Raw genomic sequence first — 25,772 nt, forward strand, 5'->3', positions numbered from 1 at the left:
GTCAGGAGGAAGAAGGGTTGAACCCACTTCCGCACATGCCAAAATCCCTTCAAATGTTACTCCACATGGCAGCAATTGTTATCTAGAAGAAGAAGAAAAAAATCAAAGATGCAACTTTAACTGGTTCATGTCACATCTGCAGTTAAGTCCTACAGCCATGTTTAAATACATACTGATAAAAATCATAGGATTTTATAAGTGTTTCAGTTTTGGACTGATTATGCCTATTATTAGTGCTTGCTGAAACTAGCTTGTTAGTAAAGTTATCTATCTGTATCTGTTCCTCTTGTGACATTTACTAGCACTTCCTGATTCTCCAAAATGCAAAATATGGATCATGGTTACAAAAGAGGAAGTAGCTATTTCATAATCTACTTTGTTGACCTTTTCGGTGCAACCAGGGAATACCAGAGAAAATAACCACATTGGTGACCCCACTATGTTGCACCGCATAATTATTACATCTCTAAGTGAGGGACAGTTTCCATCTAAATTGAAATTAGCAGTGGTGAAACCCCTGCTAAAAAAACCCTCCTTAGACCCCCTGATACATAATAACTATCGGCCTGTTTCGCTGCTGCCGTTTTTGGGGAAGGTGATCGAGAGAGCGGTCGCTTTCCAGCTTCAATCGATCTTGGATGAAACAGATTTTCTAGACCCATTTCAAACCGGCTTCCGGGCGGGCTATGGAGTTGAGACTGCCATGGTCGCCTTAGTCGATGATCTCCGTCTGGGCATGGACAGGGGAAGCGTGTCCCTGTTAGTGCTTTTGGACATCTCAGCGGCTTTCGATACCATCAACCATGGTATCCTTCTGGAATGCCTGGGGGAGTTAGGTATCGGGGGCACTGCGCTCCAGTGATTCTGTTCCTACCTCTCGGGTAGATTCCAGATGGTGCAGCTGGGGGACGTTTGCTCCGATAAGAGGGAACTAACATCTGGTGTCCTTCAAGGAGCTATTCTGTCCCCCATGCTATTTAACATTTACATGAAACCGCTGGGAGAGATCATCCGGAGATACGAGGTGTGGGGTTATCAGTACGCTGATGACACGCAAATTTGTTTCTCTGTGTCTCTGACTGATGCAGTGACTAGGGATGGCATCTCTCCTCTAAATGCTTGCTTGGAGTCAGTAATGGGCTGGATGAGAGAAAACAAACTCAGTGTGAATCCAGAGAAAACGGAGGTACTGGTGATAGGTTCCCCGGGTCCAGGTGGTGAGATTTGTCATCCTGTCCTGAACAGGGTCATGCTCCCCTTGAAGGACTCGGTTCTCAGCTTGGGAGTGCTCCTGGACTCGTCGCTCCAGCTGTCATCTCAGGTGGATGCGGTGGTCAGGAGCGCTTGTTATCAGCTTCGGCTGATACGCCAGCTGCGCCCCTACCTGGACCGGAGGGACCTTGAAACAGTAGTACATGCTCTGGTAACCTCTCGACTGGATTTCTGCAATGCGCTCTACATGGGGCAACCCTTGTACCAAACCCAGAAGCTACAGCTAGTGCAAAATATGGCAGCGAGATTGGTCGCTGGTGGTTCCAGGTCAGACCACATAACACCTATTTTGAAAGACCTTCATTGGCTGCCCATTTGCTTCCAGGCTCAATACAAGGTGTTGGTTATCACCTATAAAGCCCTAAATGGCTTGGGCCCAGGGTACTTGGAGGACCGCCTCTCCCCATATAATCCGCCCCGCACACTCAAGTCAGCAGGGAAGAATCTGCTAGAGGTCCCAACTGCACGTTATGCAAGGACCTCGCTACGGGCCTTTTCCATCTTGGCCCCAAGACTATGGAATAATCTTCCAGATGAGCTCCGCTCCACCACATCTTTAGATACTTTTAAAAAGAACCTTAAGACCGTTTTCTTTTCTCAAGCCTTCCCCCCATGAGATGTTAGTTTAAGTTCCACCCCCTCGGTTTGACAGCCTTGTGATGTCTATGGATTTCCCCATTCAGCTGAACCTGTTGTTTTTATTGATATTGTGATTGTTTTTAGATACTGTTTTAATTGTTTTTATCTTGATGTATTTTTCACTTAAACTTGTACACCGCTTTGATCAAAAATTGGAAAAGCGGGATATAAATAAACTATTTATTATTATTATTATTATTATTATTATTATTATGCAGCCATGGTAGTGCTGGATGTACTGGAGTTGGAAAGGGGCTAAAAGTACAAAAGATTCAGTTTTGTTGGAAATACAGTGTTGATGGAACTCCAAGGGAAGATTATTAGAAAATGCACAATGTAGTGCACATATATTGCAACAGAAAACTCAGTGTGCAGTAGGGAGTGGGACAGGGAAGTAATAGGCAGGGAACAATAACAAGCTTTAAATTGCTAGTGGGATTTTATTCTACGTATTTTATGTCATATCTATAAACTCTGTCAATCTGTTTGGCACATCATCTTGCATAGCTGCATTTATACTAATTTAAAAATTTCAAACACTTACTTTCTAAATGTGATTAATAGTAGCCTCAGATTTATTTTGTCATACAGTGACTTGGGAAACTCAGATGTGCTTTTTCTTGATGCTAAGAGCAGTTACAAACACTCATTTGTTCTTTGTACCAAAGTTCTAACTAGCTTTTTTCCAGCTGGTAAAAAGTTGTAAATCAGACAAATTACACCCTTTATCAGATAGATACTAATCTGATATGGTTTCTCAGAGAACAGCATCTCACTCCAGATACCTGCCTTTTTTAGCACTGGTGAACACCACTTTGTTCTTCACTAAACAAAAGTACTAGTCCTTCAGTTCTTCCCTCACAAGATCTTTACTGTATGATATCATTCTTCACAAGAATGTCTGATAAGTGTGGTATTTCTTTGTATTGGGCATTTGTATGGCTAACCTTTACCAATAATACTAGAAGTGATGTTTTTAGGAGTCTTCTCATCAAGGGTATAATTGCTTGTGCGTGTGTGTGTACGTGTACATGTTTTCAATACTGTGATTTTTAAATTTATCCGGTTTAATCACAATATGAAGTTATTGCATTAAAAATATGGATTAGGGGTTGAGTTTTAAATGTTTTCAATTTTTCTTTGCATTGATGTGTTATGTACCTTTGAATCTCGGAAATGTATACAGAGTTGAGCTCTCATTTTTGCTAGTTTAGCCTTTCGTAAAGCGTTAAAAGTAATAGTAATCACCCACATACTGTATTTAAAGAAAGTCACTACAGCTTTCTTCTGTCTTCCTCCTGAGAAAACATATTCACCATCACCCCATCAACACATTACATAGCTACACTTGTTAGCTTTGTTCCTCCACCCCCCCCAGAAAAGGATAGCAAGTCTGTTAAGACCTAGTGGTTTTGTTTCTTGGCATGTGCCTTTCAAGTCTGATTCCTTTCTTAATTGTTCTAATTCCCACAAAATCTCTGGAAGACCTATTTACACTTTCTTTCTAACAGCATCCTAATCCTAGATGATCAATTAATCTTCTTGTTTAAAGCTTTTAGCAAAACTTAATGGCAATGCAATATTGATCCATTGATTAGATTTCCAGTTATTTTCTACATCATCTTGTATAGTGTCATAAATTTAAAAAACTGTAATTTAGCCGATGTCATGGCCAGCCAAGATCAGCTCTCGGAGGATGAGGAGGAGGATGAGCCTCCTCCAGAGCAAGGGCTGATTGAGGCAACGCCAGGTGCTGTTCCTGCCCTGCCAGGTCCCAGCTGTGATCCTCCAGTCCCAGAGGAGGAGATTCAACCAGGTCCTAGTGCCACAGAGAGGCTTCCTTTGGTACCACAGCCTAGTGGTGAGTCTGGAGACGAAGCTTGCCTGCAGGTGCCTTCCTATCAAGAGAGAAGGGCCGAGAGTGCTTGCAGGCGCAGATCCAGGAGGATTGCAGAAAGACAGTTAGCAAATCAGCCTCAGGTGGCTCGAGGGAGAGCTTCCCTGATTTAAGTGGAAGAGAGGCTTGAGTTTGTTGCTAGAGTTTATTGCATGAGCCCTTGGTGTGATTGCTGTCGCTCTAGCTCCAGACATCTTGTTACCTTGCTTCCTTGCTACCTTGACCTCGGACCGGACCTTTGTTATCTCTTGGCTATTGTGACCTCGGACTGTTTTGACCACGCTGCTTTCTGGCTTCCTGACCTCGGCTCGTCTTTCGGCACGCTTGACTTTCTGCAACCCCGACACCGGCTTGTTTCCTCGGCTTGCTCTTTGACTGCTTCTCCACAAGGTTTGTTTTGCCTACACGTATCAGCATAAGTCAGAGATTGCTGGCAGCAATCCCGGACAGCCAGAGAGTTTCCAATTCAAACTTTATGTTGAAATAACACGAAATATGGGAATGAGAAGAAGAGAAGAACAACAAGAGCAATAGCAACAGCAGCAACAGCAATAACAACAACAACCAGGATGAAAAAGGGTTACAGTCCTACCAAAGCTATGGATGTTATCAGACAAGGGAAATTGGAAGTATAATCTAATGGCAATCCAAACGCAATTATGGGGTTTAATGTTATTGCATGATAGACTACCACACGCAATTTTGGGCAATGGGAAGTCAGTCCGAACACAATCCTGGCGTTTCACGTTATTGTGTGATAGACTACCACACGCAATTTCGGGCAATGGGAAATCAGTTCAAACGCAATTCAAATTCACGTAAATTCGCTGAACTAGAGAATTCATGTGAATGCGTTCTGGCCCCACTTTCTTTTCATTAGAAATTAAGAGAAATTCCTCCTGTGTGATAAACTCCAGTATCTCATACAACTAGTACAGTTACGTTTGTGTGGTTGTAGAATTGTGTACCCTTGTGATGCAAGAGGCTATAATGATCATATAATCCTAGAGTTGGAAGAGACCACAAGGTCCATCCAGTCCAACCCCTTGCAGGAATACACAACCTGTTATGCCCAGCCAGACTGAGGACTCTAAGGACAAGGAGGCTGAGCTAGAGCTTCAGCTTGGAGCTGTGCCAGAAGCTGAGGCTGAACCTGGCCCTAGTTTGTCCCTGCCAGCTCCAGCAGAGCCTGTGGCTTCCAAGGAGGCTCAGTAGCTAAGCCTCCCAGCAACAGAGCCTACAGTCATTATGGATGAGGGAGAAGGGGCAGCAGCACCTACAGTACCTACCTTCAGCCAGCGACAAGCCTAAACGCCTCTGGCGTTCAAGGAGGCTTTATGCAAAATGCCAAGGTAATCAACAGCAGCTGGATTCCCACATCTTGGGAATTTTTTTCTGGCTTTTTTCTGCCCCAAACATGAGCTGACTTCTGCTCCTATTTGGGGCAGAAACTGGCTGGATTGGGGCTGAGGTGTGCAGTTGCCATGGCCCCAGTCTGGCTCTCTCAGGGGCAGGCATCACCCCTTTGGGCTGGTCTGTTCAAGCCCTTAGTGTAGTAATGGGGCCGACCGCCTCGGCGGGACGGCCTGGTTGCCGCCGGGGAAGCCCCGCGAAGGACTGCCGGCCTCTTCTGGCTCGGGAAGCCCCCAGAAGCCTCGGCGGGGACTGCTCGAGCCGTGATTGGCTAGGACAGGGGAGGAAAGGTGGCACTTCTGCCCGTGTCGCTGGGGACTACAGGTCCCAGAGGCCTCTGCGGGTGGAGGTGCCCACTGATTGGGCGGCGTCATACCCAGGTGCCGCCCGAGATTGGAGGGAGGCCGGGAGGCGGGCCTTGCCACCCCATGCCGGCCTCCCATTGGCCAACAGGCCTATAAAAGGCCATGAGGCCTCGATGGACGGCACCATTTTTCGCTTGGCTCACCCACCCACCCTCCCTCTGTGGGTTTGGGTTGGTGTCACAACTTTGTGTGGCGGTTGCATAGGTCTTGGATCTGGTGGGCGTGGTTTCCAGGGCTGCGTAGCGCTGGATCGGGAGTCCGTCCGGACACGGGGGGCGCTGCGAGCGAGGCGGTGTTGCCATTGCGGGGGCATCACCAGCACAGCGTCCCCCGTTGGCAAGGGATAGTTATGTAATCTCTTGCCATCCCGAAGCTTAGCCGTGACCAAGCACTTTGGTTCATCCACTCAGTACTGGGCTGATGGATGACAGATCCAGACCTCATGCATTGGAGCCAACCCTACATTTTACGCTGGCTTGGTCCTTTTGTTATGCAAATAAAGTTGTGGCCTTTACCTCCAACAGGCTGTGGTTTCTTTGTGTCCGTGTCGTCGTCCCTCTTAGGCAACCTTACATTTCTCCCTGAAATTCATTTTGTTAGTTTTGGCCTAGCTTTCTAAGTTCATTTTGAATTTTGATCTTCTCCTCTGTGGTATTTGCTACTCCTCCTAATTTGGTGTCATCTGCAGATTTCATAAGCATACACTGTTCTTTCATCCAAATCTTTGATAAAGATGTTGAATAGCACTAGGCCCAGGACAGAACCCTGTGGCAATCCACAAGCCACTTCTCTCCAGAATGAAGAGGAGCCATTGCTGAGCACCTTTTGGGTTCAGCTGGTCAATCAATTATAAATCCACTTAACAGTAGCATTGTGTAGCCTGCCTTCTACTAGCTTTTTTCAAGAATTCTGTGGGGGACCTTGTCAAAGAGCTTTCTGAAATCTAGATATGGTACATCCACAGCATAGCCTTCATCTACCACACTTCAAATGTAGAAGTGGATTGTAGTTGACAAAAGTCAGAGCTTCTGTTGGAAAGACTTTGTATATATTTTGCAACAGGACACTGAAAGCCTCCAAGGACTTTGGAAGAATTCAACTGTGCCTGTGCCTTATTTCAGGTTGGTCAGTGTTTTATTGCCAAATATTGCACACTGGGTTGTACTTCTGCACTCTGCTGTGAGCTACTGTTGGGGTCAAACACCTCAGTCAGTGCTGAACATTGGCACCTCTGTTTGGGCCTAGTTTTTCATAGAATCATAGATTTGGAAGAGACCACAAGGGCCATCCAGTCCAACCCCCTGCCATGCAGGAACTCACAATTTTGTTTGTTTTGGTAGCTGCACACCTGCAGGACACAGAGGAGAGCCAACAACCCCAGTGGATACCAAGGGTTTATTTGATTTATTTGTAAATCAAAGAAAGCAAACCAACAGGTGCCAAGCCAGGCAGTGTGTGCAATTGACACAGAGCCAGCACTTTCGGCTTCCAGCTGTTCTCAGCGGCCCCCGCTTGACTCATGGCCCCAAGAGATCCATTTCATGTGGGAACCTCTTGCCATAATTTCCCGCTCATTCCTATCACCGGCTGACTAATAGGGAGGGCAAACTCCAGAGATGCCACTCCAACTGCTTTGATAAGAAAGCCTTTGCTGTCCTGCTGGACTCATTGTGAGAAGACCCAGGGGGATGGCCACTTCCAGAGTTGTAAGTACATGTGGGGCAGCCAATTGTGTGTGTAGTGCTTTGAGTGTTTGGACTACAGTTGCATTCATGCTGCAGAAATAGCCCGGTTTGAGTCCACTTCTGCCACCGTGGCTCAGTGCTGTGGAATATTGGGATTCATAGATCGTTGTGGCACCAGAGCTCTCTGACTGAGAAGGCTAAATGTCTCATCAAACCACCATTCCCAGAATTCCATAGCACTGAGCCAGGGCAGTTAAAGTGGGGATTCAAATCCCCGCTGAGGCAGGGAATTCCATTGGGTGCCCTTGAGTGGGTCACACTCTCTCAGCCTCAGGGGAAGGCAAAGCCAAAACACATTTCAACCGTTCTTGCCAAACCAAACCAAACCAAACCAAACTCTTTTAGGTGCTGTAGAGAGGAACCAGAAACCAGTGGTGTAGTGGTTTCAGTGTTGGACTATGGAGAGCAGGGTTCAAATCCCCACTCAGGCATGGAAACCCACTGGATCACACTCTCTCAGCCTCAGAGGATGGACATAGTAAAAAAAAAACCTTGGAAGAAACTTGCCAAAACACACACATATACACACAAAAGCCCAAATGATAGCTTTGCCTTAGGGTCATCTTAGTAGCTGTTTCAGAGCTGGACTATGACTCTGGAGACCAGGGTTTGAATCCCAGCTCAGGCATAGAAACCCATTGGGGTCCTAATCACACTGCAGAAATAACCCAATTTGAGACCGCTTTAACTGCCCTGGCTCAGTGCTAGGGAATCCTGGGAATTGTTGTTTATTGTGGCACCAGAGGAGTTTTATCAGACAAGGGAAATAGGAAGTATAATCCAATGGCAATCCAAACGCAATCATGGGGTTTAATGTTATTGCGTGATAGACTACCACACGCATTTCGGGCAATGGGAAGTCAGTCCGAACGCAATCATGGGGTTTCACGTTATTGCGTGAGAGGTGATCACATGCAATTTTGGGCAATGGCAAGCTATTTTCTGGCAATGGGAAGTCAGTTCGAATGCAATTCGAATTCACGAAAATTCTCTGAACTAGCGAATTCACGTGAATGCATTCTGGCCCCACTTTCTTTTCATTCGAAATTAAGAGAAATTCCTCCCGTGTAATAAACTCCAGAGCTTTCTCTGACGAAGAAGGCTAATTGTCTCACAAAAATACAAATCCCAGAATCCCATGGCATTCAGTCAGGGCAGTTAAAGTGGTGCCAAACTGCTTTATTTCTACAGTGCGGCAGCAGTGCAAGTGGAAACAGCGTCCCCAGAATTCCCTAGCATTGAGCCAGGGCAGTTAAAGCAGTCTCGGAGTGGATCATTTCTGCAATTTGCTATATTTTATTGCTTGAATATTAATATGTATTAAGTTTTTTCCCCGTAGAACGTACACCGCAGGAGGGTTCATTTTATCTTACCTATTTTTAATTGTTCGAATGTACAGCGCTGTGTAAATTTAGTGCTTTATAAATAAAACTTAATAATAATAATAATAATTCACATTTACAGAGCTATATAAATAAAGCATAATAATATTCACACTTACTGTTATTATTAAGCTTTATTTATAAAGCACTGCAAATTTACAGCACTTTATATATCAAGCTTAATAATAATTCACACATTATTATTGTTAAGCTTTATTTAAAATAATATATATATTTTATATAATATTAAATATATAATAATTCACTGGTGTTATAAGCTTTATTTACAAAGCACTGTACATTTATTTATAAAGCGCTGTAATAAGAGTAAGTGTGGATTGTTAATATTATTATTATTAAGCTTTATTTATAAAGCACTCTAAATTTAGTGCTTTATAAATAAAGCTTAATAATATTAATAATTACATTATTAAGCATTATTTAATATATAATATTTAATATATATTTATATTATATATATAATATATAACAATTCAGTTATTATTAAGTTTTGTTTATAGAGCGTTGTAAATTTATTTATAATGTGTTGTGCTAACAGTAAATGTGAATTATTATTATTATTATTAAGCTTTATTTATAAAGTGCTGTAAATTTAGTGCCTTATAAATGAAGCTTAATAATAATAATAATTCACACTTATTATTATTAATCTTTATTTAATATATTATATATATATATATAATTCAGTTATTAAGCTTTATTTACAAAGTGCTGTAAATTTATAAATAAAGCTTAATAATAATAATAACAATAACAACAAACGTGTGGATTATTATTATTATTATTAGCCTCTTGAGTTCCTGTTCTGTGAATAAACACAATAAATAAAAACAAGTAACAAATTATTTCAGACTGGATCATTATTTCTGCAGGACAGAGGAGTGTGTTTGGGGCCTGAGTGACCTGGAGCCTGAGAAGAAGACCATGGCAAGGTCCCTTCTGAGGAAATGGCTCCCAGAAGCAGCAGCCATTGGAGGGACCTAGAGCCCTCCTCCTGCTCCCTGGCGCTGCCTCCGTCCTGAGAGGGCTCCTCCTTCTCCTTCTCCTTCTCCTCCTCCTCTCTTGGCTTCTGCCTCTTCCTCTTTCGCTTTCCTTGCTCTCTCTCTCTTTCTGATCCTGGGGGATTCCCGTCGGGTTTCGGCCTCTTTAGCCACCGAGAAAACTCGAGAAAGGGCAAGTATGATGGCCGCCCTGTCTGTCAAGGGGTTTTCTGACTGGGCAAGATTTCTTCTAGATGATGATGATGATATGCCATGTTGCTTTCCCCTGAGGAGGCTGAGAGAGTGTGACTTCCTTGGCAGGACTTGAACCCTGGGTCCAAAAGGGCAGAAATAATCTAGTGGGAGATAACAATACACACGCTTATTGTTGTTGTTGTTGTTGTTGTTGTTAAGCTTTATTAGGGAACCCTCTGAATAACTATAAATAAATTATTATTATTATTACTATTATTATTATTTATAAAGCTTTATTAGGGAACCATCTGAATAACTATAAATACATTATTATTATTATTATTATTATTATAAAGCTTTATTAGGGAACCATCTGAATAACTATAAATACATTATTATTATTATTATTATTATAAAGCTTTATTAGGGAACCATCTAAATAACTATAAATACATTATTATTATTATTATTACTATTATAAAGCTTTATTAGGGAACCGTCTGAATAACTCTTTGTAAGCCTCTCTCACAGCCTTTAGGGCTGAAGAGTGGGGTATAAATACTGCAAATAAATAAATTATTATTATTAAGCTTTATTAAGGAACCGTCCGAATATTATTATTATTATTATTAAGCTTTATTAGGGAACCGTCTGAATAATGATCTGTAAGCCTCTCTCACAGCCTTTAGGGCTGAAGAGTGGGGTATAAATACTGCAAATAAATAAATAAATAAATAAATACATTATTATTATTATTATTATTATTAAACTGTATTAGGGAACCATCTGAAAAAGTATAAATAATAATAATAATAATAATAATAATAAAGCTTTATTAGGGAACAGTCTGAATAATTATCTGTAAGCCACTCTGAGAGCCTTTAGGGTTGAAGCGTGGGGAATAAATACTGCAAATAAATAAATAAATAAATAAATAAATAAATATTATTATTAAGCTTTAGACTGCTGTAGGACTGGGCCTACCTTGAAACGGAGAGACTTCAATATTATTAAATATAACACACAAACAATTAAAAATAGGTAAGGTAAAATAAACCTGTCTGTGGCATACATTCAGTGGATACCTATTAACAGCCAAGCAATAAAATATAGCAAGCTGCCAAAATAATCCACTCCGAGAGGGCTTTAGCTGCCCTGGCTCAGTGCTAGGGAATTCTGGGGTCACTGTTTCCACTTGGACTGCAGTTTGGCACCGCTTTAACTGTCATGACTGAATGCCATGGGATTCTTGGATTTGTATTTTTGTGAGACGTTTAGCCTTCTCTGTCAGAGAGAGCTCTGGTCTCAGAGCAAACTACATCTCTAGCACTGAGCCAGGGCAGTTAAAGCAGTCTCAAACTGCTTCCGCAGTGTGTTTTGGACCTAGCTCTCCAGAGTTGTAGTCCGACGCTCAAACCAAACTACTCCACAGAAAACACTCAAACTACTTTGTACAAGCTCTATACTGTATTTGAAAGAATTACTATAATATTATTCTTATTTATGTAGTATAGTATCCATTGAGGAACGTATCCATTGAGGAAGAGCCCTTGGAATTTCTTGGGTGCCCAGAGGGCTGGCACTGGGATCAGTTTAAGTGTGAATTTAGCTTTCTTTCTTTCTTTCTTTCCTTTAATCCACAAGGGCAGAGTGCCAAGCAGAGTGGACAGATTGTTTGATTTACTCTTCAACCTACTTGTAACAAAACCAAGTCGCTGGTATTCTTTGGGAGTTATTCGGACTCCCACACTCCGGGAATCTGTGAGACCATTTGGAAGTGAAATATTTCTGCTCGGAACAGAGACGGAAATGGGATGCCCATCAGAGGCGTTATTATTCAGATCTGCCAAATATTAAATTGTTGAGGTGTTTTTTTTAACCAGATAGCTCATTAAGAATGTTTAGTCTATCAGCTATTAATTCTGCTTCATTGTACCTTTAATGTACCTTTTTTGTATGCTTTTAATTGTGCTGTTTTTTTATTATTGTATGACACCCTGACTCCCAGTTTTGGGGGAAAGGCAGGATATAAATATAACAACAACAACAATGATAATACAATGGCAATCAGGCCTACCTACTGCTGCAGTGTTGGACTGCAAAGCACAAAGTAGTCCAGGAGAAGCTTGACTTGAAGTTAGGGACAGGACTCTAGAGCAGTGGTTCCCAACCTTTCTAATGCCGCGACCCTTTAATACAGTTCCTCATGTTGTGGCGACCCCCAACCATACAATTATTTTCATTGCTACATGCAAATATGTGTTTTCCGATGGTCTTAGGCGACCCCTGTGAAAGGGTCGTTTGACCCCCAAAGGGGTCCCGACCCACAGGTTGGGAACCACTGCTCTAGAGGAAGCCATATAAATTTGATGTCCTCCATTGAAAAACAATGTGACTATCCAGTTTTAAATGAGTTGCTGCATGTTATGCAGTTCTTAGGCACTTGATTTCCATTGGCTGCACACGTGCACATTAATAATAATAATAATAATAATAATAAATTGTTATTATTTCTTACCTGCCTCTCCCCATGGAGCGAGACAGGGGAAAACAACAATTAACAAACAAACAACATCAGTTAAAACACACATCAGTTTAAAAGGACACATAAGAGATACACATATTAAAACAATTCACACCCAGAGTTCATTATTTAAATTTCACAGTTTCAAAATCATTTGGATAAGCCTGCCAGAAGAGGCTGGTCTTTAATGCTCTTTTAAATTCAGATAGTGTATTCCGCTGTCGAGTCTCGACCAGTAGGTCATTCCACAGTCTTGGGTAACATTGCATGCTCTGAACAGCTAACTATAGTCATTATAAATTAGCCTGCTTACAGTGTAAATGTGATGTCTGTCACAAAATGCATGGCAGGTTGCTATACCACTGGCATTTTAAATACCATATCCAGGCATATCTTGCCAATAACAGCTGGTTAGGTTCCAGGCCAAAGATTTGTGGCACTATGGATTGAAATGCATAGGCATCAATCAGTTCCACCATGTTACAATTGCAACTTGCTTGTAATTACAGAGGTCTGATTGATTTTAATCTGTTTTTCTTGGGAAGGTTCAGATCATGTGTTCGGGCTTGCTAGAGAATTACATGGCTGCCATGGTGCTGAGTGCAGCTGGAGATGCCCTGGGCTTTTGCAATAGAAAATGGGAATTCCAACGCAATGGTGAGAAGATTCACAAAGAAGTGGCCGAAATGGGCGGTGTGGACAAACTTGACGTGGCAGGTTGGATGGTCAGTGATGACACCGTCATGCACTTGGCTACTGCAGAAGCCTTGGCAACAGCTGGAAACAGCTCGGATTTAACCTACCTGTATAAACTCATTGCGGCAAACTACAGGGACTGCATGGATGACATGACCGGACGAGCTCCAGGTAATCCCTCTAATGTAGTGCTGAAAAAAATGGCTTCTTTAGACTCCAACTTTCAGAATATGCCAACCATCATGAGCAGTGCCTTCTTAAAAGAATCTTCTCATTCCTGCCTTAATCTCATAAAGGCCCTATTTGCAGATCTGTTCAATGTCTGCTATGGACTGTTTTAAGATGAAAAGTTTACTAAGTGGGTTTTCCCCAATTACAGCTCAACAAAGCATGAGTGGGCAACTCATGGACCTCCAAATGATGCTGTTAGACTGCAACTGTCATCTTCCTTCTCTACAGTCTGTACTCATCAAGGCTGATGGGAGTTGGCATCAGTTGAATTCTTTAGATATATAGAAATAATTTAATTAATAAATAAGTCATCTACAAGGCCAAATTCCATTTAAAAGAGAAAACAACACTGGGTAGCTTTGCCAGAGTCAGCATCAGAATTAGCAATTGGGAATTGTAGTCTAAGACATCTGAAAAGGCACCAGGCTAGGGAAAGCTGTACAGTTAGACCTTGGTATCTGCAGACTTGCCACCCATAGATTCAACCATTCATGGATTGTAGGCCCAGATTGTCACCAGTGGTGGTGTGTGCATGTGTTCCATTCATGGATTGTCGGCCCACATTGTCCCCAATGGTGGTGTGTGCATGTGTTTGTGCCGCCATTAGGGACAGCCCCCGTTGTTCCCAGTGCCAGCGTGCGCACATAGCTGCGCCACCATTAGGGACAACGAGTCCTGTAGGAGGTTGTGCTCATCTCCGTTACTAAGTTGAAGAGCCAATGTTGTCAAAGACAACTCTGTGTTCATATGGCCAGCATAACTACACAGAACATTGTTATCTTCCTACTGAAGTGGTAACTATTTATCTACTTGCACTTTTACAGGCTTTCGAACTAATAGTTTGGCAGAAGTTGGGACTAGTGACGGGAGCTCATTCCATCATGCAGCCCTTGGGCCTAGAACTGCCAACTTGTCAATCTTGCACTCATCAGAGTGCAAGAAAAAAGAGGAGGAGTTATGTCTTTAGTGCTTACTCACCTAGACCTTCCTTGCTCTTTCATAAGGGTTCAGTGTATCTTGGGGTTACACTATCATATCTCATTTTAAGCTTAGACCAACCCTATCAGATAGGTTAGACTAATAGGTGGGTGGGTTCCTTAATTATGGAAGTGAGGCTTGGACCTTGGTCTCCCATGGCTGCACTCAAACTTACTACACTAATTCATCTTCTCAATTATCTAGATAGCAAGTGGCATGAATTACAGAGTCTTTTCTGTCTTTTGATTCAGTTAACAACTTCTTTCCCTTTCAAAGCCTTTAGTAAAAAAAACTTTAGTGTTGTTGTTAACTGCCTTTGAGTTGACCTCACCTTATGGTGACCCTGTGGATGAGACATCTCCAAGAGCCCCTCGCCCCTGTCCTCCATTGCTCTGCTCAGGTCCTGCAGACTGATGCCTGTGGCTTTCCTAATTGAGCCTAGCCATCTGGTTTGTGGTCTGCCTCTCTTTCAGCTACCTGAAATCCGAGCTGTTTCCAGCTTTCCCTAGCATTATTGTCTTTTCCAATGAGTTATGTCTTCTCATGATGTGTCCAAAGTATGAAAGCCTCAGTGGTATCCTCTGCTTCGTTCTCCAGCACTTCATCTCAAATTAGTTGATTTTCTTCCTGTCTGCTTTCTTCACTGTCCAGTTCTCACATTTATACATGGTGATGGGGAATATGATGGCTTGGACTCTCATCACTTTAGTGTTCAGAGTTACATCTTTAGACTTTAGGATTTTCTCAATTTCTTTCATAGCTGCCCTTCCCAATCCTAGTCTTCTAATCTCTTGACTGCATTCTCTGTTCTGATCAATATTTGATGCCAGGTATGAGAATTCCTTGACTATTTAAATTTTTTTGTTATCTAGGATGAATTCTTGTAGCTCCTCCGTGGTCAGCATTAAGCCTGCCTTAGCACTTTTCTCCTTGACCGTCTTCAGTAATTGTTTCAGGTCTCTGTTAGTTTTTGCCAGTAGTGTTGTGTCATCTGGATATCATCTTAGGTTGTTAATGTTCCTTCATCCTATCTTCAGTCCTCCTGCCTCTGAGTGAGCCTCCTCTGCATATGATATTTTCTGTATACAGGTTGAAAAGTACCCCTTCCTTAATCCTCATTCCAACTAGAGAAAATGTCTAGTTTATCAACCTTCCTAGAGAAACTACTATGCATAAGATTAGGCATATTTCAGCATGTTCACATTAAATAGACCTCACTTCAATAAGTACTCACAGAATGTATGCCCAGTACTGTAGGCTCCTTTGTCTGGCCATTGTTTTGTTGGAATAATACTTGTGTATAAACCAACAGTGACTACATTTCTTCATTTATTGATTTGACTCCAATGCTCCTCAACCTTAATCAGCGTGGGCAGTGGTTCCCTCTTTTCAAGGATAATGGAATTCCTCTGGAAGGCCACAGTTTGCTTCTGATTTACAGAAGGATGTCCATGTCTGTCTTTCTCATTTCATAGTAGTTTGTTTCTGGCCCAGAACCGGGAAGTCTGTGGTTTTTATCTATCCTAAGGCTAAACCCTTCAAATTAAAGTTGGAATGCATTTCTTCTGCTTTCCTTCCCCATTTTCTGTGTCCTCTTTGTGACTGCGTATATGGCTGAATAACATCTTTAGGGATTAGTTGATTATGCATGTGGTTTTTCTAGAGATCTATGAATGTTGAGCTTTTCAACAATGTAAGTGCCAAGTGTGCCACTGATAATATGCAGCTCAAAATGGGATTTGATGGAGGTATTTATTATAAAAAAAGACTGCTGAATCTTTCCATTTACAGTTGCACCATATGCAGCAAAGGAATACTGTGGTGTGTGAAGAAGTTTGCCAGCTGTATTTGGTTTAGTGATCTGTCTTGCAAACAGTGGGTTGCATCCAGCTTTGCTCATACTTGAAATAGACCCAATGAAATAAAAAGGACTTCAGTTAGTCAGGACTAAGTGACTGATTAGTTTCAGTGGGTCTCTTTCAAATATCAGTAAATCTGGATCCATCCCATTAAACATTCTATGGTTCCAGATTGTCAAGTAGCCATTATAGGGCCACATGCATTGCTATGATCCCACGCTTGTTGGCTGCCTATGGACTTGTCACTTGTGCTCACTTGGGGTATTCTGGTGCCTTTGTTGCTAAAGAGGTGTATTCTGTTATTTCATCAGTACCTACTGTTTTAAAGATAGGCCATGTTGGCTTTGAAGTTCTGAGAATATTAACCCCCAGAAGCAATTCTTCTACCCTCTGCTATTGTATCACCTGGTTTGTGATTCTGACCTTGTCTCTGTCCCTGTGATTTATATATCCTGTTAGGTATCTTTAAGAAAAATCTTTTTGGAACATTTGGGAAAGAATATGTCTCAGAGTGAGCCACATGTTCTCAGATTGTGTGATTGGCTGTTAAGGGGTTCTTAAGGTTTCTTGGGCAGTGGTCTTTTCCAGCTGTACTAGGAAACGACTGCCATTGGTCCTTTGAACCACTGAATCTTTGAATCTTCTGCATTTGAAGCATGTGCTCTACCACTACTGATCTCTGGTCTTTCCTCTAAAAAATTTCTGTTTGCATGATTGCCCTAAGAGTTTTCATAGGTATGGTTATGACAAACTACTGGATAGTGGAAGCTTTCTGCTACACTGAGCTGCTTTGCAAACCTGAGATTCTGAAATGAGGGGGATCTCCCCGTCCAGGAGGAGGCATGAGAGAATCCCTCCAACTGCCCCAACTCTCCGAACAGCTTTCAAATCAAAATTTATCTGCTTTGGCAACCATTCTACAATTTAGTGCTTCCGGAAGCTCCCCTGTTGCTCAGCATATACCACTGAATTCTTTTTAAAACTAATGTATTACTGTCCTGTCTGTCTGTCTGCCTGCCTGCCTGTCTGTCTGTCTGTCAGCAGAATTAGAATCTCTTGATAGCCCCTTGAAATCTAGGGGCAGATGAGTAAGGGGAAGCCCAGTTGTGAGAGAGTCTGTTAATACAGTACACAATGCTGTATTTGCACTTCAAGGCATCAAGGAAGTGATGGATTTTTAAAAATTGTCAGAACAATCTAGAACAGAATTTGCCTTCCCTTTCTCTTCTGAAATGCCTCTTGAAATACTCCTCCTTCCTGTTCCTGGAAATACAAAACAACATAGTGGTGGATAACATCAAAAGCCTGCCTAATCCTGTTTCCCATAGTGACTGACTGATGACCATGGGCAGGACCTGAGTACAGCTAAACTAAAACTTCCTCCTATAGCAACTGGCATTGGAAAGCATAATACCTCTGATATAAGAAATATACTTTGTCTTTCTTCTTCTTTTCCAGTAGTAATTCTATAGTTTACGAGTATACTGGAGTAGAAATGCATTTACTGCTGTTTTCAGCACATGCAAGACAACAATGCCTGAGTTGTGCTAATGGACTCTGGTACAGAAAGGGCATCAGTTAATGTGCTTACACTTCCCATTATGTTACCTCTTTCTTCAGTTTTCACTGAAAGTAATAATAAGAAACAAAAAATGGGGAGGGGACAAGGGTTAGAAAAGATGGTCAATCGCTGTGAACACTATTGCTGCAACAGAGAAAAAGTTTTAGTTTTTAATGAAATTCATTTCAAAGAAATTTTAAACAGGTGCAGATTGGAAAATGTGACATGTAATATGATGGTTAAGACCAAGAACGTGCTGTATAACCTGGGGAATCCCCTTTTCCAGTTTCTGTGAAACAGTTAATTTAGTGGAATCCTCATTTCTCAGCCTGAGTATGTTGATAAAAATCCTAGCTTCCAATTAGGGCTCAGTTGTATTGAGATTGTTGAATGAACATATATGGGATCATGTTGAGACATTAGCATATACGGTACTTTTCTTAAATGTCTAATTTTTTAAGAAGAACTAGCCTTGTTTGAGTTATTGTACTGTGTGTTTATGCATGTCTGTGTATGTGCATTCTCATATTTGACACTCTGATTCAAATATGGGCATCGGCACTCTTTACTGGTGTTGTACAATTTAGAACAGAACTAGAAACACAAGTAGTGTTCTAGAAAGGAAGTATAAAACTGGGTGCATTTTATGTACTCATCTAAGGATAGAATGCCAAGACATAGTCATGTTAGTATGAGAAATCAGAGTACAAAGGGATCTTGTAGCATCTTTGAGACTAACTGACTAATCATTCTACGAAAGCTCATGCTATCAGCTTTCTTTCAGTTAATCTCAAAGGTGGTACAAGGTCCCTTCACACTCATCTAGGGATAGGTATTCAGACTTTACTATCTGTGGTCATTTTGCCAAGATGTATGAATCTACTGGCTGTGCTGTACAATACCCAGATGGTTTAGGGATATCAGGATCTGGAGTTCCAAGCTTTTGAAAATTGGAACATAAGAGGCTGCCTTCTACCAGGTAAAACCACTGAGCATCTACATTAGTATTCCCTTCTCAGTCTGGCAATCTCCAGATATCTTGAACTGTAAATCCTATCATCCATAAACAGCATGGAGATAGTAAGAGTTACAAGTATACCTATATTAATGACGTAGATGTGATCCAGGACATTACTACTTTAACAGAAAATTTAGTACCAGAGGAAGAAATAGCATAGAAAGAGTAACAATTGATTCCTACACACAAAAAGGAAGAAGAACAGTTCAGCACATTTCAACAAACTTTTAATTTCAGATTAACAATATGCCCATGTGAAACCAGGCCAGGTAAGCTTTGCCTAACTAAACAAAAAAGTTTTTGAACCTTCCAGAGACCACTTGAAAAAATTTATCTAGAGATTACATCCCCCCCAGCTTCCACTTTTCTTATACAGTGGTGCCTCGGGTTACGAAATTAATTCGTTCCGCTGTCAATTTCGTAACCCGAAAGGCTTTCGCAAGCCGAATTCCCATAGGCGCTAATGGGGAAAAGCCGCGATTCCGTGTGAAATCGCACCGAAAAGCACCAAAAGTTTTTTCGTAACCCGAAAAAACTTTTGTAACCCGGAACAATGTTTTCCAATGGGATTTTTTCGTATCCCGAAAATTTCGTAACCTGGGTATTTCGTATCCCGAGGTACCACTGTACTGTAATTTCCATTTTGGTGACAAGACTTCTTGGTGTGTGTGTATTAACATGCTGGCCAGGTTCATTTGCTGTTACCTGTTTTGTTTTTGTTCATACATGCTTGGTAAGGGATTTTGGAGACACTGAAGTTTACCTTGCCTGTAGTAAGAAGGCACACATAGAGGATGAGAAGAGAGGAATGCGGGTAAGGCATGAAAAGCTTTCATTTTTTACAAAAGCCTTAATTGTCAGAGGCATCATCAACCAAGGTATACCTGTGTAGTCTTATTACATCTGGAGGGAAGCAAGTAGAGGAAGACGAGTATGTCCTAATAGGCAGCAATTCTCCAGAATTTCACAATAGCATCTTTCCCTACCCCACATGGAGAAAGCCAGGAATTGAACCTAGACCCTTTTACATGCAAAGCATTTGATATCCTGAGCCATAGACTTTCCTGAAAATATAGGCAGCAGAGTTTGCTGCAGCAACCAAATGGGAAGGTTACAAAGTGGCAAAATTACAGGTCAGACTATTATAGTTAGGGGAAGTCTGTGTTGAGTCATCAGGCTGGCTAAGCCTACAGTTTTATGTACACACAGTGGGAAGAAGCCCCCTCTGAGTATTATGGAACTCAGTTCTCACTGCATATGTGTGGGATTACATTAAGAATCCATTTTTACATATTTATGCAGATTAGGCCTGTGAACCAGGATATGTAAATGAATGTTGGAAATCCTATACAGCAGAGCTAATGTATACGTGAGAAACCCAGAAGAATATAATTAACTTGATCTATAGTGCTTTTCCCAATCAGTACAAGACAATGTTTACATTTACTGCAACAGCTCTCTCATAGGTCATATTGATTATCTTAACTGAAACTGCATAGAAACTCCAGCTTTGTCATGGCTAAATTAAAGATGGGCAAGTGGTGAAGCAATTTATGAACACCATGGAGAGTTCTCCTAGTCCAAATCATGGGCCCATCTTGTTATGCTTTCTTTTTCCAAACTAGATTTCTCAAGGAAGCCCAAAAGGAATACTGTAATCAAAAGCAGTAGTCCTCCCCCACTGTTTTTATTTCCCCAATTCCTACAATCATCCATTTAGAGATTCCATTTATTTAAGTGATTCCCACCTTATGGTTTCCCAGATGATGGTGGACTACAAATTCTGAGAACCCTGATCATTGGCCATGCTGGCTGGGGCTTCTGGGAGCTGAAGTGTAACAAAAGCTGGGGCCCAAGTGTAGAAACCAAAAAACTCACATATCTAAGATGGCTGCACTCCAGTGTAGAATTATTTTCCCAGAATTTCCCTATTCCTTTAAAAAGAGAGAGAGATGGCTTTGCAATAAATGGTGTGCACATTAATTGTCTGCCATGTGTAAAGGGCCAATGTATTTTCATACTTAAAATTGGCCACATGCCTGTGCTTGGTGGGTGCAGGACAGGTCATGTGGCACTCACATCAGTCCTGCAAGAGAGAGAGAATAGCCAGAACCTCTTGGAGATTACTACTCCCTTCCCAGGCCCCATAACTTCTGCCTAAAATATTTGCCTCAGTGGAGGACTGCCTCAAAACAGCAGAATTGCCTACTCTCGCATCTATCCACCCATTCATTGAGATATACTGCAGAAGCTTTACTTCAATTTCCCTCTTGTGCAGTGTGGCAAGAGGTTCCCTATTACAGGAACGTTTCCATGTTGGCACTAAGGCATCTGGAACTTCCTTGTGGACTTTGACTGGTAGCCTTTTGGTAGTAAGTAAACCCAACTTCTTTTATAGGTTCTTCGGAACATCTGTTTCGTATGTTTAGACTGGAGGCTGTTATTGCATTGCTTATGTTTTAAGTATGTGTGTTTAGTGCTGTTTCTTGATGTGCTTTTAATGTTTTCCTAGCTGATTATAAGCCTGTTTGCAATGCTTTTGCTTAAGATGATGGAATATAAGCAACTCTATGATTTTCAGTTAATCACTGGTTATCAAGAAAAAAAGGGAGATTGGAAAATAGTAAAATGGAATTATTTGGTCAGTGGAAAAACTGGTGATGTATGGCTGAGCTGAGTGCACATGCACTTGAAAAAACTTAATTTCAAGGTCAATTTAAACTTGAAATGTACATTTAGTGGGCTTGTATTATGTTCCAACCTCTTCCATCTGTCATAGGAGGTACCTGCATGGAAAATGCACAGAATCTGGATCCAGACAACCCATCTAGTTGGTTACCTAACTTTAGTGAAAGAGGAGGAGGATGTGGTGCAGCCATGCGGTCAATGTGCATTGGACTGAGATTTCGTCACTCAGAACAGCTGGAAACCTTGATTGCAGTCAGCATAGAAAGTGGACGAATGACTCACCACCACCCTACTGGATACCTAGGATCCCTGGCTTCTGCTCTCTTCACATCTTATGCTGTGAATCGCAAACCAACCCATGAATGGGGGAAAGGGCTGATGGACGTACTTCCAAAAGCAAAAGCCTATATCCAGAAGTCAGCTTCCTTTGTTGAAAAGAACCTGAAACATTGGTGAGCATCTGAAGTGATCAAAGGTTTTTCCACCTACAAGGAAAAAAGTCATCTAAAAAAGGATAATCACTGTTCCTGCAAAGCGCCAAAAATGGTTATTCTTTAAAGAAAGTCAGAAGGCCTTGCCCTGTATGAGTTTTGGGGCTGGGGGAGGGGGAGCATCTCTGGTGCTTTTAAAAACCAACAATGGATTTCCGGTCACTTGCTTAAAAAAATTGGGGAGAATAGTTCAGCTGTGGGAGAAAAATTGGACACCAGAGCCTTGAAGCCACCCATCCTGTTTTGAGTGTACTGAACCTGATGTTAAAATAGGTAGAGGCATGAAGTTCAGTAGCTAAACAATATATAATGTGCTGAGGAGTAGTGTTCTTTGAATAGTGAGCATTCTTTGAATAGTGAGAAGAATGTACAATGCCTGCTATGCCCAAGCTTGGAAACACTGGGACCAAAAATGTGGTCTGCAACAAAGAGAACTTCTTTTTTCTGCAAAAGTGTGTTGATACTAACCAAAGATAGCAACTGTTTTTATATCCAAGAGTTTGGAAATGTTACCTTTGTTTATGTTGTGTCTATTCTTCACATTAAGTATATGTGCCAATCCATTTTTAATGCAAAGTCCTAGATGAGCACATGAAAGTTTCTTGCCTCTATTATGCTTATTCCTTTCTGATTTAGGATCTTGAGAAAAATCTTTTCTTCTTTTGTTTTCTAGGAGTTACTTTGAAAACCAGTGGAACAAGTACCTGGAAATCAGAGGCATTTCAGATGGAAAGTCCCCTCCTTCCTTCCCTGAAATTTATGGTGTGAAAGCGAGGGATGAATTCTATACATCCTTGAGTTTCTCTGGCTGGGGAGGCAGCAGTGGGCATGACGCTCCAATGATTGCTTACGATGCTTTCCTTGGTGCTACCAGCTGGACTGAACTAGCTCATAGGGGCTTCTTCCATGGTGGGGACAGTGATTCTACTGGAGTTATTGCCGCCTGCTGGTGGGGGGCAAGGTATGGCTTCAAAGGGGTCAGTGCAAGTAACTATAAGGAAATTGAATACCGAGATCGATTGGAGAAAGTAGCCAGGGAGCTCTATCACCTTAGCTTGATTGCTGAATAGTGATCTGTGATAATTTGTGGTTTTTGTGATAACAGTGATAATTTGCTAAACTCTGCTGTCATCTTGGAAAAATTATAGTGCCTATAAATATTTGGGGATTCTGGGAGTTGCAGTCCAAAAAAGTAACTTTCCAAATTCTGAAACAGTGCCTGCCATAAAGCAGAAGTTTAACTCCACCAAAACACATTCTCCATGAATGCTTGTTGTAATGATTGAAAATATTAACAGTGGCAGAAATCCAGTGTCTTAAAAGAGTGGATGCCTGCTCATGCCAAGATGACTTTGCCCTCCTTTCATTTGAAGCATTCTGCACCCTCCAATGCCCATAGGAATGCAAAACCTCCAAAAATCTGTTTCAAATCTTGAGAGTGTGGACTGGGAAGAAGGTAGGGGGATTCCTTACCACTATTTTTACCTGATGGAAATACTGTTGGAAATACTGTAATTCCATCAGCAGAAGTCAACTGCTCAGTAATTACCTGCTCAGTAATTCTGCATATTGATCCAAATGGTCAGGGAAATAAGAATGTAGGCTAGTTCCATTCTACTGTGTCAATACAATGTTGAAATGCTATAAGGTCCCATAGGCCCCCCCGCCGCACTGGCAATGGGATTGGCTAACCTGGGGGGCCTTTTTGCTCTGTTTTGCTTTTACGCTTTATGTAATTTTGTATAATTTTAATGTTTATTATTGTATTATTGTATTTTAACTGTTGTAAACCGCCCTGATCCGATGGAAGGGCGGTATATAAATAAAATTTTTATTATTATTATTATTATTATTATTATTATTATTTTATTATTATTATTAATTGGTGCTGTAATGTGGGTGGTATGCTAAAGTTAGCTTGAGGAAAATATAGATTACCCCCTGAATTGTGGGCTTTAGCTTTAAATTTAGCCATTAAAATTTTCCATACCTCATTGTTGTTTTCTTTTACAACATTAAGGTTTTACACAAAGATATACTTTCCCTGTCAAAGCCTATCCTTTACAGGCTACATTTTCTTAGATCTTTGTTGGAATGTGACAATTTCAAAGGAGTTTACTGAATTTACTGAAATGTATAAATTCACAGCACCAGACTGAAGTGGTACTGCTAATAGTAAGTCTTTCTCAGATGGTAAGCCCAATCTTGTTCACTCCACTCCTACTACCTCCGTGTTGCTATATTGTGTTCATCCTGCCATATCATTTCCCATCTCATAGAGTTCTGTAACCTCATTCAACTTAATAGATCACAAGTGCAAAGAATTCAGAGGCAATGCCATGTTAGTCTGGAAAATCAGTATGCAAAGGGATCTTGCAGTACCTCTGAGACTAACTGAAAGATAGAAGTTTATAGTATGAGCTTTTGCAGACCTGAGCTAATTTCCTCATGCAATTGGTCAAGTGGAAAGCCCAGGGACAGAGTGAGAATGTCCATAGGAATGCACAATTTTGTGGGTATGGAGTCCTTGACTTCAGGTTCCTGTGCAGCAGCCATGGTTACATTCTAAGGACTAGTCCTTCACCATTAAACCAGTCAGAATCCCACTTCCTATATCCTAAATCCTTCTTTTTGGGCAAAACAAAGCAGGAGGCTCCCGGGGGGAGGGGGGAATCACCACTCTTTTACATGTCTACAACAAAAACCAAACAACCTGAATATATTTAGTGTCAATTTTGTGTTAGTCACTCTTGAGCCTATCCAAACAATTTCAAAGGTTTGAGAGATCAAAGCAGAAATAAGGTTGGGAACTTCTGAATGGTAGTATAACTGATTTGTTTCTTGTATTTTTTCTTATATCTTCTCTGCTGTCAGTGAATCATTAGCCCTCTAGTAGCAATTTTGCACCTGCTGTCTTAACTCAACGTGTGTAGTATTTAGGGGACACATATCCATCTTAGAAAGATCCATGAGTATCTCTTGAAAGGCCAATGACCATGTGCTATGGTTTTTCGGTCATATAGGTCAGGAGTGAGGTTTTTGGTTTGCAACTCCATCCCCCCATGAGCATGAGCATGACCAATGGTAAGAAGTTTTAGCATTTGTGTAAACTTTGTCAATGCTGTCTTGTTCAGGAATATTCAGAAGTAAATCCAAATATGTTACTTGCATTTACTCCATGATAACTGGATATGGAATTTCACTCCAATGGCACATTCCTATACATAGCTACTTAGAAATAAAATCAGTTGACTGGAATGTCATTAATTCTCAGATAAGTGTATTATAGAATTTACAGAAAATGAGCCCAAAATATCCAAAGGCAAGGATGAAGAATTTCATCTCAAAGAGAATGTGAGCATGGATCCATATAGGTTTTTTTAAACCCAAAATGAGAATGAAAACCAAAAGTTCTAGATGCTATTCCTGAGAATTTCTCAGAATATTTTATCTTGGCTTGAATGTTGGCTTCCAAGAATGATTCTAAAATACAAACACAAAACATGTAACATAGAGAATCTGCATAATCCCTTGAGTGTTATTTGCATTTTAACTGGGTTGAAGAAAATACCACTTTGTTCTTAATAAGCATTTATTTTGTTTTACTGATTGCTAACTTGCTAAATCATCTTAAATCTTAGTTAATAACCATTTATATGCTTGTTGGTGAACATGAAATCAAAGAACCATATTTGGAAGTCTGTTTTATACTGTAACCAATATCCTTTACATTTTAGTAGAACTTTCAATCATTCCAACTTTTCTAGTTTGTATCCTTCAAGGCCTATGGGTTGGGAGCAAACTGCTTGGATTATAT

The 25,772-nt window shown here is 41.1% G+C and overlaps 2 protein-coding genes across 2 annotated transcripts in view; one reads left to right on the plus strand and one right to left on the minus strand.

The window, feature by feature from the left end:
• LOC149319712 (immunoglobulin superfamily member 3-like) overlaps positions 1-25,772 on the minus strand; it is a 187,546-nt gene continuing 161,774 nt past the window's right edge. Inside the window, exon 11 of the mRNA XM_089512236.1 lies at positions 1-82. Within this exon, the coding sequence (XP_089368362.1) occupies positions 57-82 (26 nt within the window). The 3' untranslated portion in view covers positions 1-56. The remainder of the gene's footprint in view (positions 83-25,772) is intronic.
• On the plus strand, positions 9,795-23,797 carry LOC149319713 (ADP-ribosylhydrolase ARH1-like). Its single transcript, XM_089512237.1, has 4 exons — positions 9,795-9,907; positions 12,979-13,300; positions 21,556-21,916; positions 22,629-23,797. The coding sequence occupies exons 2-4, from the start codon at positions 12,988-12,990 to the stop codon at positions 23,023-23,025; spliced, it is 1,071 nt and encodes a 356-aa protein (XP_089368363.1). The 5' UTR covers positions 9,795-9,907; positions 12,979-12,987; the 3' UTR covers positions 23,026-23,797.

This window comes from Sceloporus occidentalis, unplaced genomic scaffold (genome assembly GCF_023333645.1).
Source record: "Sceloporus occidentalis isolate IW3139 unplaced genomic scaffold, rSceOcc1.0.p SCAF_2, whole genome shotgun sequence".
Lineage (NCBI taxonomy): Eukaryota > Metazoa > Chordata > Lepidosauria > Squamata > Phrynosomatidae > Sceloporus > Sceloporus occidentalis.

Excerpts from the sequence above, each read along its gene's own strand:
- LOC149319713 (XM_089512237.1), top strand. The coding sequence starts at position 12,988 with ATGTGTTCGGGCTTGCTAGAGAATTACATGGCTGCCATGGTGCTGAGT. Across the intron at positions 13,301-21,555 it reads CATGACCGGACGAGCTCCAG|GAGGTACCTGCATGGAAAAT; the intron begins GTAATCCCTCTA and ends CATCTGTCATAG. Across the intron at positions 21,917-22,628 it reads GAAAAGAACCTGAAACATTG|GAGTTACTTTGAAAACCAGT; the intron begins GTGAGCATCTGA and ends TTTGTTTTCTAG.